The following is an 18,255-nucleotide window of genomic DNA, read 5'->3' as shown; positions in this document are numbered from 1 at the left end:
ACTAATTAGGCCTCAACTGGACAATAGTGTCTGGTTCTGAGTACCACATTTCAGGAAAGCTGGGAACAAATTGGGAAAAAAATCAGAGAAGAGCAATAAAATGATTTAAGGTCTAGAAAACATGACCTATGAGGGAAGATTGAAAGAAATGGATTTGTTTAGTCAAAGAGACTAATAGGAGGCATGATTACAGCTTCCAAGTACCTAAAAATTGTTACAAGGAAGAGGGAGAAAAGATTATTCTGCTTAATCTCATATGACAGGACAAGAAGCAATGGACTTCACTTGCAGCAAGGGAGGTTTTGTTTGGACATTAGAAAAAACTTCCTGTCAGGGTAGTTAACCACTGGAATAAATTGCTTAGGAATATTGTGGTATATCCATCATTGAAGATTTTTTTAGAGCAAGTTAGACAGACACCTGTTGAGGGTCCAACACACTAGCCACATGTGACTATTTGGCCGGTTGAGCATGGCTAGTTCGCTATAGCTTCAGACCTGGCTGGACTCCACAGGTTTAGATTAAACTAAATTTAACATCCCTACTCAACTAATCGACTAGTCGATGGAATTTCCATCGACTAGTCAATTAGTTGATAAGCAGAGGAGCTGCAGTGGGGTCAGCTCCCGGCTCTGGGAGCTAATTCTGCTGCAGCTCTGCCGTTTAAATGTATTAAGAGCCAGTAGGCTCTTAATACATTTAAAAAGGAGAGGCGCAGTGTCCTGGGACTGGGTGGGAGCTGGGAATCAGCGGATTTCCAGCTCGTGCCCAGTCCCTACTACCCCTCTGCCTCCCTGCCCCCCACGGAGATGGTGCTGGGGGAACCAGCTTTTAAGCCGGCTCCTGCTCCCTCACTTTGCTGCCTCTGATAGAGGTAGCATGGGGGGGGGGGAAAGCGACTAGTTGAGGGACTAGTCACTTACATCTCTAGTTTAGATAGTGGTTGAGTTGGTGCCATGAGTGCAAGGGACTGGACTTGATGACCTCTCAAGGTCCCTTCCAGTCCTCTGATTCTATTTTATTCAGACATCAAGAATCTATTGGTTGCAGGTGTAACACTCTTCATCGCCCACATTTGTCCACACCAATAATATCCACATTAAGTTAATCTCAAAGGCACTTGTGTAATCAAGAAAAGCAAGTCATTGAACAATTATTACCAGGGCTCGCGAGCAGCGGTGAGCCCTGCTCGCCAGCCACATGCTACCACGCGTTGCGAAGCTGCACCGGGCTAAAATCTACTCACCACTGGTGAGTAGAATACGTTAATTGTCGAGCCCTGATTATTACCAACATCATTATGGAATGTTGTATGACGTCGCATGCACACCAAGGATATTATTTTGTAGTGATAATACCTAAGAAGCTATTCCTCATGTTCACTGCTGGATTATAACGGTGTTTTGCTCACTTCTATTAAATGCCCAAAGTTCTCTCTTTGAACCAAGTTAAACAGCCATTTCTGAACTATGCTGCATGGACTCCAAGGCTCATATATTTTATTCTTCCCATCAAATGAAGATCATGTACATTAAAAAATATAGCAATGTAATATTTGTCATGTGTTCTTTTCTCACCTCACACATGTTGAGGTAGCAATATTTGTACAGCTCATTTACAGCCCCCACTCATCCCCCAAAAAACCACCAAACCCACTAGAATTATTTTTATAAAGCTATTATTAAAGATCTGGATACTATTCAGACTCAGACACAAAAGACAGTATGAAATTGTACTACCCCTTTAATGTGGTGAAATTTAGTGTATTTGGCTAGGTTTATACTTGAGTCGGAGAATAATCATGAAATTACAGCTTCTGAAATTACAGGTTGGACCTTACTGGTCTGGCACCCTCGGGACCTGAGTGATCCCGGATGAGGGAATTTGCCAGCCCCTCCGGCCCCCTCAGCCTGCCACCCCTCCCTGTTGCCGGCTCCTTTGACCCCGCTGCTGGCCAGGTGACATGGCTGCCCCGGCTCTGCTGCCATAACTGCTGCTCCAGCCTCACTGTTGGCATGCAGCCCTGGCCCTGCTGCAGTAGCACCAGTCCCACTGCCAGCTGACCCATGGCCCTGATAGGGCTGGCGACCTGCCGCGGCCCCAACAGGGTTGCCACAGCCCTAGCTCTGCTGCCGTAGCCGGACTTGCCCTACTGGGCTGCTGTGGCCTGGCCTTACTGCCAGCCAGGCTGCCATGGATCTGTCCCCACTGCTGGGCTGGCACACAGCCCCTCTCAGGCTACAGCAGCACAACCCCTCAGCCTGGCTGGCACGCATAGGCTGCCAGCCCCAGCTGGATTTCTGGGCTTCCTTTGCCCTGCTACCATGGCCCCAGGATGCTAAGGCCCTGGCCCTGCTACTACCAGCCTCACTATGCGTGGGGCTCTCAGCAGTTGGCCTTCCTGTCCTGGGCTCTCTCGTTCGGCAATATCCGTGGGAGACTCCCAGTTTAGGGAGGTGCAACCTGTATTAGTTTAAACAGCTTGTCTGTGTATGTGCACGAGGGAAAAACCATATGAGATAAAAGTCATAGCCACAGTATAGATAATAAATAATGTATGGATCTTAAGTTATCCATACAACATCCCTCTTAATTCACTTAATTATTAATCTGAAGATTCTTGGTATAATCTACTATTATTTTGAAAAATTAATTAGAAAATTGTTAAATGAATAATCTTTTGCATTAATTTTTTTATAAATAAACAGTTAAAGTGTATTTGACAGGTCTGCTAGTTTATGAACATTTCAGTTTAGTATCTAAATGCTGAATTGATTTTCAGATAAGTATTTTTTATCAGGCAACATTTTGGGTGGGGTATACATTGGAATTGTGTTCTTAGACATTTACCAAAGGCAATGTGCAACAAAGTTTAAGTTTGGTCATTCCAAATTAGGCCAAGGCATAAAGGCTGGAATTTTCAAAGGCACCTAAGGGAGTTAGGCTCTTGCTTAGCTTAACTTCCCTAGATACCTTTGAAAATCTCAAACGTACTGGTTTCTTTCATAGATGCTCATAAGTTATGTTCCACTAGTTCCAGCTCACAGTGATGCTACAACTATCAAGAGCCTCACTGGAACCTGGACTATTAATGGAGACTATGCCCCCTTCCTTTTATTAACTGTATACATTCCTGAATACCAAGAAGTTATTTTACAAGGTTAAGGTTATTAGTAAACAACCACTGGAAGTGTCAGAATAGAAGTTCTCATGCAATTTTAATTTCATGCCCTGGTGCACATATACTATGGGTATGTCTACACTGAAATAAAAAACCTACAGCACCAAGCTTAGAGCCCTAACTCGGACTTTTGGGACCAAAAATAACAGTGTAGACATCTGGCCTTTGTTCCAGGCTCTGAGACTCTGTAAGAAGGGTACAACAGACAGCTTCTTGTGTGGAAAATGTTTGTAAACAGACACAAGACTAGTTTCACCTTTTTCGCTTTTGTCAATTTGTCTCTCACTTAATTACCTTTATACAGTATTTTTAAACTCTATTTTTAAAAAAATCAATCCATCTAAAAAAATGAGAATGATGATCTCTTAAAACCTTATGACTTATTGCATTTTAGCTGTAAGATCAACAAGTATGTATATAACTTGCAAGAACTTGTAAAAACATGAACTCACTTGACTAAGGGTTCAGAAGTAGCTATTGAGGTCTACTGTGTAATTTGTTTTTAGGAAGTATTTTTAAAAGGCATATCACCTGTATGATAAGATCTTTAGAGCTATTAAGAGTTTATATAAGTACACGGAAACATTTTAAAAAGAATCCAGTCTTGCAAAACCCTCAGTAGGGTTTACAATGAGAATATTCCTACAGCTCCTGCAGGATTGGAGCCTCAGAGTGTGTTTATTAGACTCCTCTTAAAAAGATGCTGCACATGGACAATATTGCTGGTCTCAGGAATACAGAATCTTAGCCCATAGATAACTATGTAGTTCTACTTGTTTAAGTCACTCGTATTCATTAGAGATGTTAAATATCGGTTAATTGAATAATCGAGTAATCTCATTAATTCTTATTGGTTACTTAACTATTCTATAGTACCCAAGGGTGGGGGCAGGGCCAGCAGCCAGTGCACTCCAGCCCCACTCCCGAAGACCCCCCTGGCCACTTCGCACTGCTGCCTCTGTACCAGCAGCAGCAGCGTGGGGTACCAGTTTAAAAATCAGCTCCCTTGGTGGACTGGCTGCCTATTGCTCTGTGCCGCTGACTCTGATACAGAGACAATAGCACGGAGTGGTAGCAGCCCCTGTCTGGGAGGCGTCTCAGTTCCCAGACCTGGCATGAGCCAAAACTGAGCGGGGCTGCCTACCCACTTAGCTCCTCATACACTTTAAATGCAGAGCCACAGGGGAAGTAGGTCCCGGACCTGTTCCAGACCCGTCGCAAGCCAGGACTGAGTTAGGCTGCTGGCCAGCCCACTAAAAAAAAAGTTACTGGTGGAGTGGGGAGGGGGGGGGCGGGGAGAGGATGTAGACTATAGCATTAACCTATGAGCTTTTGCTTATTGGTTACTCGGTTAATCGACTACACTATTACATCCCTAGTATTCATTAAGTGTTAGCAGGAGCTGTCTTTACGTACCTGCATCTTCAAGGGAGAATACAAATCATGATTTACAAAATTTCCTTACAACCACCACTTTCCATTATTAAAATAGAAGAGCACTTGAAAGTCTATGCTACTTTTTGTCATTGATGCTATTAGCTTCTTTCTGCATTTTAATTAGCAGGGGCAACAAAAACAGACTTGTCTTAATCGCTTTTGTGAAGTCAGTGTCAATTTAGTGTTCTGGTTCTCACACACAGTACCACAATCTCTAGTTTGAAAACGTAAGGGGAGTGGAATTTATTTCTTAAAAACAAACAAAACATCCACACTGTTCCTACTGGATTTATTTCCCTGAAAGCATTAGTAATCTCCACTTTTGTAAACAACTTATTTTTTACAAAACCTAATTTTTAAACTAATTTGACTGACAGTATCTTGTTTCAAAGTTTAACTGATTTTATTTGGAGTAATTATTTGACAACTTCCATTTTAAAACCAAGTTGATTTAAATCATATGACTACAAAAGAGTATTTAAAATTACTACTCACAAAAAAGGAAACTGGCCAACATTATTTACTGCTTTTTCTTTTCCTCCCTCCAGCAAACAATAAAATACAATAAAGTTATTTATTTTAAAAGCATGTAAAGAAAGGGGGACGGGAGAGAATATTACCAGGCTGTTACCTCTTGTGCCAATTTTCAATCAGGAGTGACTTATGATGGCAGAACTATAAATCTTAAGAAAGAAAGTTTCCACTGAAAATTTAAGTCTAAAAGCACCAGAATGCACCAGCACATACACTAAAATATTAATTGCTTATATATTGTTTAAACACACATGCCCCCTTCAAAGTGTTGAATCCAAAGAGTTATAAACAATGAAGACACACCCTGATTAAGGCCAAAGAAAAGAGCATAGGGTCAGGCATCAAACTACTGTACAGAAGTCTCAGTCGGATTGTCACTGACTTCCTACAAGACAGAGCTGGTAATACAACTACCAGCCTGCTGTGGTAGTGCAGTTAATTATCTTAGAAAGATGGTCCCAAACTTCGAACATTTGAAGTTCTATATATGTAACAACAGTCCATAAAATTAAATAAATTTCATAAACATCTGGGGCTCAAAGGGCTAGATGACCTATATACTCTCACACATGCATTTAAAGTCAGTTTATTTGTAACTAGTTTGCAACAGCCCATGTGGAAGCCATGTAGGAATGTTTGAATTTATGTCTCATTAACCCTATGGATGCATACTGGCATCCTTCCACTGCACTATGTGGCTAACAACATGGAAAAAAACAGTAACATGGCTAAATTTACAGCTGGTGCTTTAAAATGCAGTTTGAAAGATCACAAGAGCTATCGGCTTTAATTCCAGTGTTGAAGGCTGTCAGTTCCTACTCTATAAAGTCACTCGATAGCACTTCTATTGCCAAAGGAGAGGAGGCTATGCAAGAGGAAATACATTAGGGCCAGCCTCTGTTGCAACCTAATTTCAGAGCATTAGCCAATGGAGTCACAATCTTAACTCACTGTTGTCTCAACTTGAGGTGAAAACACACTCTTTATGTCGTAACTTGAAGTATTAGTAACCTTATACTTTGGGGCATACCTTTCCGTTCATAAACCACAAACAGGTAGCCTGCTTTCCACGTGTTAAAATGCAAGAGAACTGAATTGTTAAGACATGTTAAAGGAAAAAATATATACTGAAAACATACATGCATTAGCTTCCTGGCTTTCACTGAACATAGCATGTAACAGTCAGCTATGGAAGCACTGGGATAGGGCGCTAAACAAAACCGGTAGAAAACATTTGGTGTCATCAAGTAAGGACCATTTTATAGACACTCTTTGGCAGCTCTTCAGCTGCAAAAAAACAATTCAATACTGATTTTTTACACACCAGAACACTTTGCCTGTTTCTTTCAGAATGACAGTGAAAAGAAATAAATGCCTACAAGAGGAATCCCTAGCAGAAGAGTGAGCAGGTGACCTTTTTTGACAGGCTGATCTTTTTAAAACTGATTTTTCCACCACAAAAAGACAAAAGCAAATGTGTATCAATCCAGATACATAAAATAAATAATAAATAATAATAATAATATATATAAAACCCAAATAATAAAGCCAGAGTTTAAATGCTGAAGGCAAGGAAGGGAACAGACTGGTGTTGCAGGGCACAGAGAGGGAGCACTGGGTCAAATGTTTGGGGAAGAACAAAAAAAGATTTCCTCTTGCATTTGAGACTCTTCAGTGGCATCATTGGACTTTCATGAATGAAATGTATGATAAATGTTAAATATATCCCTTTTAATTAAGCCAATATTGCTCCACACACAATAGCAACCACTACATTTACCTGTTTAAACTAAGTTTGCTCCACCACTAATAGTTTACTGAAGTGATATTTTATATTTCAGTGTACAAGAAAAAACAGTCCTGAATGTTTTCTAACAGACTAATTTGAAACTCTATCCACACTATTTATCCTGAATAATATGAATTTTCAAATCTAAATGTTTCCAAGTCTTCCTATGCATTCAAGAGCCAAACAGAACTCAGCTCTCTTCCAATTTTAGGACCTGCTCCAGCTGTGGGGCTCCACACAAGTGCAGAGATTTGTTTGTACAATGGCAGCTTGCAAGATGGGGACCTTCACTTTCATATAGTACTTACTGATATTTAAAAAACTGCAATCAGCTTTTGCACAAGACTCAGACTTCACTGAGTCGTAACCACTGATCCTTATGAAAATCTGGCAGCCGCAGTGTCTACCTGCCTCGGCCAAATATCACAAAAAAGATATTTGCTCTTGTTGAGAGTAGGGATATAAAATCCTGTTCAACCAGTTAACCGCTTAATGGGGGAGAGGGGACTAGGGATGTAAAATCCAGTTTAATCAGTTAACCAGTTAAACCTTAGATTTAACCATTAAGCAGAATGGGGGCAGGGGTAGGGGAGAACCACTTCAGCCCCTAGCCCATGGGGCTGCCACCAGCAGAGCTGGCCCTGCAGTGTAATGGGCCCAATAGGGCTGGAGCAGGCAGAGGGCTGCTCCCGAATGCCGGTTAACCATTACCTGTAAGCATTACCCAGGAAGAGCGCGCCAAGGCCTGCAGTGGGGGAGAGGTGGCTGTTCCGGCCAGGCTGGAGCACAACCCCCCATGGCGTGTCACTCTGGGCTACAGCAGCCCCCTACCTACTTCAGACAGAGGGCTGTTCCAGCCTCCACCAATTAACTGTAACCGGTAACCATCCCCCAGTTAGCCATTCACATCCCTAGCTGAGAGAGGAATGCTGTTCCCAAACAGAAACAAATACAGGGAGAGACAGTTCTAAAAATGTTAAAAAACCCTATACATAAAGTTTGAAAATAAAATGTTAGCTTTATCTAGTATTTCACTAACTAAGGACACTGAATACTCTAAGTTTGCCTCTATAGCCACTAGGCCACAGACACTGCATAGCTATGGGGTGGGCAATAATTTTTGACCAGGGGCCACTTCAGACATTTTTTAAGCAGTTCCAGGCTGCCCCAAAAGGGACGGGGACTCAGGCGGAAGGGGCGGGGTTGGAACACTTCTGTTTTTCCCCACCCACAGACCCTGATTGGTCTGAAGGGGGAGCCAGCTAGTCTTGGGGTGAGGGGAGTGAGCGGGCAAGGGGAGCATGCAAAGTCTCTTCCCACCCTGCCCCTGTCCTGAAGGAGCGCACAGAGCTTCTAAGCACTGTGCACTCCTTGCAGGGCAGGTGCAGGGCGGGAGGAGACTTTGCATGCTTCCCCTCCACCTCCAGGCCCTGACTGGCCTGCAGGTGGAGAAAGCACAAAGTCTCTTGCTTCCTGCCCTCCAGCATGCAGCACTTAAGAGTCAACCACCAGAGTTGACTAAGCACTGTACACTCCCCCGTCCCTAGGCCTTGATTGGCCTGGAGGCAGGGCAGTGGCTGCACCTCTGCAGGCCAGATCAATCCACTTGGCAGGCCGGATTCAGCCCACGGAGGCCCTTTTGCCCACCCCTGGTCTACCTTCACACCAGTGAAAGACTGCTCCTTAGAGAGGTAGCTTTTACCTTGTATGGCCCTTCAGTGGGGACCTAAGTTTGCCTTCTTCTCAAGTAAATTTTACAACACACAACTACCGTCTTGCAACGTGGCTTATAGCTGTGTCAGCGATCAAGGGCAAGCCCAGTAGTTCTGGTATCAAACTGAGAATCCCCCAGCTTGCCAAAATGAGGAAGTTTTTTCCTGGCTAATAGTGAATTAGCCAAAGAGGGCTGTGTAACTGGAACAATAATAGGATGGGAAAGGCAGAGTGTGAGAGACAAACAGTGCTAGGAAGGGAGCAAAAAAAAAGTCTTCAAAACAAAAATTGAAACTGGAGAAATCTGAGCAGAAAAGGAGACTGAAAATTCCACCTGAAAAGGAAAGCTAGCAGATGCATTGTCTCTGCAGTGAGTGTATATGTTCAACCTGCTGCCTGAGGCACCTTTTAACAATATCTCATTTTTCTTCAGCAAGCATATTCTTGTTTCTGAAATAAACATTAAGTGTAGCCAGGCTATATAGGTGCAGGGGCAATGCAGTCAGACCTCTGCTACTTTATTTAATGCAGTGCAATCCTTTCAGGGCAATGAATAACAATGTCTGGTACCAACCAGAGTAGATGATTTTGGCTTACTCACATATTAGAACACGAGAAGATAGACCCAGTGTTGTTCGGGTCCTTAACTCAAGTAGTTTTTGTTTTTTGAAAAACAAAATGAAAATGCCCATGCTTCATTTAAATCATTGCTCTGGGGTGGGGCTGGGGGTCAGGGGTTCAGTATGCAGGCTGGCAGAGAGGACTACCCCAGCCCTCTATCACTACAGCAAGTTGGGGGCAGGTGGGAAGTGCCTCTCCATGACCTCTGCAGCTCCAGTGGGCACAGAAGGGGAGGAGGTGTATGTCCTCCAGCTGGGACATATCCAGGTTGAGGAGTGCAGATGACAGACAAACCAAAGTGATGAATGGAGCAAACTGTATACTTTCCCCTCGATCCAGGCAATGCCCCAGTATGAATCTGGAAGGGGGTTTCAGCCCCCTCCCAAAAGGTTCCTGTAGTGGGGAGACTCAGGGCTGGGACAGTCCCGGTGAGGGAGAGGACACCCCCGGCCAGTCCCTTTCACCTGTCTTATGATTGTCTCTTATGAATCGTTTTATGCAAATCAATCCTATTCCAGGCACAAACAACCCCTAACCGTGCTTTAAGCTATAAGAGGAAACTGTATACCGAATCTGATGGTCCTAGCTCTTCCTGTTTAGGAGGAATTCTTGAGCAAACAGACACATAGACTCTCTAACATATACAGTAGATTTGCTAGTTGTCAATCCTAAATACTTAATGTCAGTCCAGCGATGAAAGACTTGCAGAGAAAACCAAGAGAATTAGCCATTCATTCACCTCAACTAAATGAATAATTTCTGTATTGCTTTTCTGTCTCTCTAAGCACAAGATGCAACATCAAGTAGGCTAGGAATTCACATAATTTCAGAGATTCTACTAAATGAAACGGATATACCATCACATCAGAACCTATATACCATTTTTTTTGCTGTCTACACTAACATGGTAGTGTAAATATCCAAACTGATTAGTCTGTTCAGTAAATAGATTACTTGTCAAAGACTCCACCTGTACATATAGTTTCTGATTGTGTACTTTTGTTTATCAATTCAGTTACTATGTGTGTGCCTACAACGTAAATTTTTATTCGTGTAAATTTCAGTTTCTTACATAAAAGCATTATTCTACCTTTTAACAAACATGCACAATTCACTGAAGTCAGCAGAAACTACATACACATCTTCTAAAGTAGATTTGGTCCCAAGATACAAGGATATCTAGGGTACAGCATTGGATGGCTGCAAATATTCTTGATTCCTTGACTCCAGGGGAAACTGAGTGCACTCCGAGTATAATAGGCCTGACGTCCCTGTTGCATGCAGCTTGTTTTGGGTTTGTCCTAAATGGCAATAGTCCCTCTGGAGATATAAAATAGGTTTAATGGCCTGAAGATTCCCCTCTCAGGTTTTACTCAACTGGGGGATAATTTCCTTTCCTCCAGTACCAAGTGAGATGAGGAGTAGAGTTCATTTAATAAACCTGACTGTGTGTGTAAGGAAGAAAAGGAATTGGATGGCTCAAGGGATTTAGAGTGACATTCAGTGGTCTTTTGTCTCAACATTACTGGTTCTAACATAACTCAGTCTGAATGACTAAAGGGGAATACTACCTGATAGTAGCCTGTTAGCCTCACAAATTTAAATCCAGCTCTCAGAGTGGAGCATTAAAAACATCCCTCCACCCTGGGCAGGTCTTGTTTGCAGCATCAGGATTTAATTAACCTGCAGAAGAGATGAACCTTTCAGCCTGAAGTGGCTGGTTTGCCAGACTGTGAATGAGGCCCATTGCAGGACAGGGTGAGAAAGCTTCCACTGGTACTGCCTGTATTGCATCTGGTTTGCAGGTAGCAGACTACCTTTATTTCTAGGCCATCCATGTGAAAACCACACTTGTCCAGAAAAAAAAGGGGGGGGGGTTAAAAAGATGTCTGCACTATGCACCTTTTTCTCCCCCTCTACCTGATGTTGCATTATTTGACTCTCCCATATCACTTCAACTTCCCCATACCTGAACTTGCTGTTCTGTAAGCTGGGCTAGTCTGCAATTAAGAGTGAAATGTAAGTCAGTGTGTCTCTATCAGTTCTGTTCATCACCTGTTGTTTTGACTTCTCTTCCTCTTACCTTTCTCACTTGACCATGTGCCACATACACTCCCCATAAGCCATTCAGGATATAGTAAACAAACACACAAGTCCTTTAAAACCCTGGCCTGGGACAAGGAAGTAAAACATGTTAGAGTCTATTATCTCCTCTCATTAAGACGTTCCCTTGAAAATAGTTCTCAATGTAACTGAGTACATTAGCTGCTTACTCGTATTTTTAAAGCAATGTATAAATTTCAAATAATCACATTACATTTTTAGGCCAAAAAGTGAATGGTTAAATTTTGGCAAGCCTGCATTTCCTGTCCCTAGTGCAAGAAATGATGTCATGACACACAGTATGGCCAGTGTCTTCCTGCACGGCTCATACTCATGACCCAAAAAAGGAATCAGTTGTTTATTACCTCTAGGCAAAACCAATAATGTAAAATAGACAAAGTTACTCTGAAAATGAGACAAGGCTAATTCTGAAGTGCAACCTTAAAACCTGATTACGTTCACTATTCACAGTTAGCATAGTGGTGATTTATTTATTCAGTGGTGGTTGGTTTTTGGGATCAGAATAGCTGACAAAAGCAGCTGCAAAACATCAATGCAAAGTTAATATGCCACTTAAAACTCTTATTTGAAAGATTTATAGAGGGTTGCTAGTAATATTTGAAAAGTTTGGGGTGTCTCTCTATGTTTCCTAGGACCAAGTTTCCAAAGAGTCAGTGCACCATAGCATAATTGCTACAGGTTTTCATAAAACAATTTTCACTTCTAATCAGACTACAGACTATTTGCTCTCCCATACAACATAAATAAACTAGAGGTGCATGGTAGAGGAGCTAAAGCCAGTTTATTTCTGAATGAGGGTGTCTACATAGAAGTTGAATGTGCTAGATCTTCACATCTTTAGTTAATTTGTCTTAACTTTCCCAAGTGTCCCCATATAGACAAGCCCTGAGGCTAACTTCATTATCTTGACACAGAACAAACAATGAAACACACACACACTTCCTCATTTTCTGACCTTTCCATTTCATTACTTCCTGTGACTTCTTCTGGCACCGGGGGTATGCATCATGCTGAATGAAAGTATCATTAAATATAACAATCATTTTGTACATGCACATTTTGATGGAATTTTATATTCTTCCCAGTGAAACCCATAAACACACCACCAGCAACATGTATTTAGGATTTGAGTTATATATCACCTGCCCATTTCTTGAAAATAAATTAACATATGTACTGAACGTAGAATCAGCTAACCTATAGTCTTCAAATGTCTAGATAATTATAATGGAATATCCCAAAGAAACATGGAATTTAACATTTTTAATGTCTCTATAACCTCAATTCACTCAAAACATCATCATATTCAGGGTTAAGTTTTATCAAATATTTGCAGGCCCATTAACATTACCTCAACGTGTATTAGAAGTATTCTGGGGATACATAGATGGGAGAAAGAATGAGGACAAAAATAAGGCCGGAGAAGCATAAGGAGGCATTCTATGAAATCACAAATGCACCTTCCAATATTCATCTCAAGGTTGCAAACACTCATTTTAGATTTACAAATGGTTTCAGATATGTTCCAAAGTTTGCTCAGATCCATATTCTAAAAAAAAAAAAAAATTAAACTCACGCTGCAGAAGATTATTTTCAAATTAATCTCAACAGTAACCATTTTTGTAATCGGTTACATTTGCTCATCATTAAGGCCCTACCAAATTCATGACCGTGAAAAACATGTCACCGTAAATCTGGTCTCCCCTCCCCCCCCCCAAAAAAAAAGCTGGTCTTTTGTGATTTTACAATATTGTATACAGATTTCAGGGGGGAGACCAGTATCTCTCCAACTGGAGGTCCTGACCCAAAAGAGCATTGCGGGAGGGGGGGAGGGGGAGGTATCACAAGGTTATTTTCAAGGGTATTGCCACCCTTTGCACTGCCTTCAAAGCTGGGCGGTTGGAAAGTGGTAGTTGTTGGTCAGGTGCCCAGCTCTGAAAAGAGTGCCCTGCCTGCCACAGTGCTGAAGTAAAAGCAGCAATACCATACTATGTCATCCTCATTTCTCTACTGCTGCTGGTAGTAGCTATGCCTTCAGAGTTGCAATCCCAGCCAGCAACCACTGTTCTCCATCTGCACAGAAGTATAGCAGTACCGCAGTCCCCCTTACAATAACCTTGCAGGTCCCTCCCCCAATTCCTTTATAAGTGAGGATCCCTACAATTACAACACTGTGACATTTCAGATTTAAATAAATGAAATCATGAAATATAATTTTTTTAAAATCCTATGATCATGAAATTGACCAAAATGGCCCATGAATTTTCATATTCAATGAAACTAGAATAACTAATTTTGAGGAGGGGGGAGGTAGGTGTGATAGACTATTCCAACAAAACCAACAAGGAGTCTGGTGGCACCGACGAACAAATAAGCAAGTCAGAACCAGGTATCAAAGGCAAATAGAGTTTATTAGTATTGTTCAGAGAGTTTGAGGAAACTGATCATAGTACTGGTCCTTACTTCTTTGAACTGAAGTGAGAAACATACAATTACTACTTCAGCACCACTACCCATCAATTTAGGATAGGAAATGAAGAATTACCTATTAAAGGAAATGACAAGCGGATATTCAGGCAAGCTATAATGTAAACTGCCTGAGTTCTACTGCAGCAATCCAGGTTTCACCAGAACAAACACCATTACTCTTGCAAATAGTTGTGCAGGATGTTTAACGACCACATCTGGTCAGGACCTCTGTTTTACATTTGACCTGAAAGAAGCCTCTCCAAAAGTCATCATAACAATTAGCACTATACTGGGAAATTGGTTCAATGGTTATTCAGACTAAAGAGCTCTGCCCACTGAATCACCAGCACCACTTCCTGTCACCCATGGGATTTTCTTGTAAATCAGCCATTTAAATAATGGCCATGGGTGGGCTTTACTTAGTTAAACTGTGAAAGCTAAAGTGGAACTGCTACCATCCTACCCCCACAAAACCCAACAAAGTAAAGTAGGCATGAGATAGTTTCCTTTTAAAAGTGTGACAAATGCAAATATAAGCAGTGGAATAATTAAAGGGGGAAATAGTTCTAAAGCAAATCAAGATGAACCACTGAAAATCAAAGCATCAAATTTCTGAAGAGAATTCTCTTGTTTTTTAATATGCTATTTTAAAACAACATCCATTCTGGGAGGAACCACCAGATGCACTTAGAATCCTCTGTTGTCTAATACCACAAAAAGTACAATACTGTTTAATTAGATAAAGAAATACATAATCACTAACTACCTTAACCCACTGTAAACCTGCACTTCCATACCGAGACATGGCCTAGTAGAAAGTGCAAAAACTACTTTAGTAACATTACTAAAAAAACCAAAAACATACAAGTCATATGAAACCTAGCTTTATTAGCAGAGAAAATCCTTAGAACAAACAGGTCTCTTATTTGGAAGACTAGCCATAGCGTGCTAGACTCCAAAATAATTTATTATTCATCTAGCCAATCAATTTCAGAAGCTATATAGAAGCTTTTCAGATGAAAAATGCCAAAAATACAATCCCTTTCAACACTTGGGTTGAAGACAAAAGCCATTTCCTCCATCACTTCTTATGCAGTAACCTGATGCAGAGATGGTTCCGTTTTTAGTTAACTGAACTACCATTTTTATTGTGAATGGGAATAAAGCTGTACATTTTTACAGTGTTTTAAAATCCATGAGAGCCGGAATCATTGCAACTATGATTTTAATGCCAAATACTGGAGCATGTATAAAAAAAAGATATCCAGAACACTGTTTTAGTAAGTACATCTCTTAAATAGGTTTCTGTAATATTGTGCTAACGTATTTGTTAATTTTATTTTTGAAAGCAGTCCTCAATTATTAAATAAATGCAAACATGGAGCCCCCAGCATTTACTTAAAAAAAACCACACACACAAAAACTCCCCCCCCCTTGAAGTATTAATCTATTTCTTATTTGTAACTACTGTTAACACTGACAGGCGTAACTAGACAACATATACCAAAACAAAATTACAATACTGGAGTTCAGTTCTTTCTACTCAATTACTATTGAAATAGAAAGGTCATACTAAATAGTAAATTGTTCAGGGAGTTAAATAATTTGTGCATTATATTGATGGGTACTATTTCACTGCAGGAAGGTTATATACCTAAGACAAGATCCTACAAATGCTAAAAAAAATGTTTAAACATGCATGGCAGTGACAGCAAAATCAGATCCATTATTATAACTGACATAATGGAACAGCTGAATAAGATATACCAAAATTACTTATTTTTTCAACCATATCAAATCAAAGGCTTCTGGACAAAATGTGAGGGTATGAGCCTGAAGAATACATTACTTAATATGATGAAAAGACTGTGAGCTGAGGGTAGCACATTATCAACAGGCCTTTCCTCACACCAGTTGTTCAAAGCAGAGTTTAGTGTTATTTTATGGTTTGACAGCTAACTTTTTTTTTTTATGTTTTCTGCCGTTCCTTGCATATGATGGGTAACGTCCACTATTTGCAATAAGTATGTCACCAGCGGAACCCCCTAGTCAAGCGTGGATCCCGCTTATCTGCATAGATCTTCACACAAACAGGCAGGAATTGCTCTTACCCACCCAGTGATCACCCCCCTCAACAACAACAAAATTAGGGGAACAGTAACGACATCTTCTCTATGGCTGCGCGCTTACACCTTCGACATCGGCACCCCCTCGCCTGTGCTGCAAAACTGAGTCACTTCCCCTTCCCCTGGAGCCGAGCGCATGGAGGAGGGGGTAGTGGCTGGGGGGCCCGCAAGTGCTTTTTTCGAGGGAGCACTTCCCAGCCTGGCCGCCTCTGCCCGCCAGCCCCTGAGGGCAGCCGCCGCGCAGCAGGCAGCCGGAGCGAGTGAATGGGACAGGCTGAAGGTTACCGGATTTATGAATGCCCCGATCATGTGACAATAACGGGAACCTGTCTGATTCACAAACAGCCGCCGCCGCGCCGCAGCCTGAGCCGGCCCAGGGGCAGGGAGAAGCGAGCTCTGCCCCCGCTAGCCGCCGCCTGCCGCGCACCCTGCCCCGCGGGGGGAGGCAGAGCCGAGCCCCAGCCGCCTGCACGACAGGGCAGGCTCCGCGCCAGAGCCCCAGCGCCCGCCGCCAGGCCAGGCAAGCTCCGCCGGGTGCCCGGGGCCTGCTCTCCTCCCCCGAAGTGCACGCGGCTCCTGGGGCCCCGCGGCAGCCCCGCGGAGCCGCCCCACCGGCGCCCAGCCCCGCACACCGCGCTGGGTCCTCGCCTCTCTGGCCGGGGGATTTATGAATGAAAATGTGGTATGCAAATGAGGACGATTGAGAAAAAAAGAAATGGCGGATGTGAGAGCTGCAGCGCGCACACCCCGGGGGGAGGGGACTGCCCAGGCTGGAGGCACTGGGGCCTCTGGGAGCCAGGCTGGGCAAGCGGGGAGCAGACCCGGGGCTGGGCAAGCGGGGAGCAGGGCCGTTCCTAGGGCCCAGGCACAGACATGCGGGGCTCCCTCCCACCCGTCCAGCAACAAAGGCTGCGGAGCCTCGCACCGTGCACCCAATGCACACAGCAGGGGCCCTGCAGCCAGCGGGGGGCACGGGCTGGGCAGGGCTGCAGGGAGCAGCAGGCATGCACCGCCCCCGCTGGCCCGGCCCGGGATATCCGTGTCCCCCCGCAGCCCTTCCACGCACAAGTGCACAACCCTGCCCCCCTGCAGCCCCCCCCCCCGGGGCTCGTCTCCCCCTCCCCCCGTCACTTACTCGTCTGGGTGGGTTTCCTCGGTCATTTTCTCCCCCTCTAGGCTCATCCCCCGCCGCGGGCAGCCGGGCTGCGCCTCCGCATCTTCCCGGGCTTCACATTGCGGGGCAGGCCGCCGGGCTGCGGGCGGGGGGCGCCGGGCCTGGCTCGGGGCGGGGGGTGCTGGCCCGCTCAGCGGGCGGCGGCACGAGGAGCAGCAGCAGCGCCCGGGTGCAGCCGGCGGCCCCGCGCGAGCCCCATCCCCGCCTCGGTCACTCCAGGGCCGCGCCGCGCCGCCGCCAGGAGGAAACTGGGCGGAAGCGATGACGTGATCAGGCAGCCCCGCTGCTGCCGCTGCCACAGCCGCCGCCGCGCGGCAGCCTCCAGTCCCGCCGGAGCGCGGGGACAGCGGAGCCCGAGCGAGCCGGGGAGGGGAGGAGACGCGTCTGCAAAGTAGCACCTCCCCCCACCGCCTCCTCCTCCTCCTCCTCCTTCCCCGGCCGGCCCAGCCCGCTCAGTCTGCACGGGGCGGCGCTACTGCAGCCCCCCGCCCGCTACGTCTGCCCCCGGCTGTCCCTGCCGGAGCGTAGGCTTCCCCCCGCATCATGCAAACCTGGCCGGGCCCCTCCCGCAGTTTGCGCCTGCCGACGGGGCCTGACCCCCCCTCCCCGCCCATGCAACCCTGGCGGGGCCCCTCTCCCACTTGTGCATCCTGGGCCAGCCCCTCCCGTAGCTTGGGCCTGTTCCCCACCGACCCGTTGCTGCTGTTGGACCCCCATCTGCAGAGGCGGCCTGGCCCCCCACTCTTGCAATCCTGGCAGGGCCCCTCTCCCACTAGTGCAACTCTAGCCAGCCCCTCCCACAGCGCGGGTATTCTCCCCCACTCTCACACCCAGCCAGGTCCCTCCCATTGCACGGGTTTCCCCGGCCCATGTAACCCCATCCGGGTCCCTCTTATTGCGTGTGCACTTCCCCTTCCCCCCCATATTCCCTGCTGAGCCCCTCCTGCTACCGAGATAGACTTCCCCCTCTCCTCCTGCAATCCCATCTGGGCCCCTCCTGCAGTGTGGGCTAACCTCCCCCCCACACACAACACATACATTTGTGCAACCCCCCAGCTGGACCTCTCTCCCTGCATGGGCTTTCCCT

At 44.7% G+C, this 18,255-nt stretch overlaps 1 protein-coding gene across 1 annotated transcript in view; it reads right to left on the bottom strand.

Annotated features, from left to right (window-relative positions):
* The window catches only part of SPRED2 (sprouty related EVH1 domain containing 2), a 93,629-nt gene extending 76,062 nt beyond the window's left edge, over positions 1-17,567 (bottom strand). Inside the window, exon 1 of the mRNA XM_075925572.2 lies at positions 17,130-17,567. Coding sequence (XP_075781687.1) covers positions 17,130-17,176 — 47 coding nt within the window. The 5' untranslated portion in view covers positions 17,177-17,567. The remainder of the gene's footprint in view (positions 1-17,129) is intronic.
* Positions 17,568-18,255: the final 688 nt, after the last annotated feature.

The sequence above is a fragment of the Pelodiscus sinensis genome, chromosome 3, assembly GCF_052426305.1.
Source record: "Pelodiscus sinensis isolate ZL-2025 chromosome 3, ASM5242630v1, whole genome shotgun sequence".
Classification (NCBI taxonomy): Eukaryota; Metazoa; Chordata; order Testudines; family Trionychidae; genus Pelodiscus; species Pelodiscus sinensis.
Note: the sequence above shows the minus strand (reverse complement) of the source record. Positions and strands in the feature narration are given on the sequence as shown.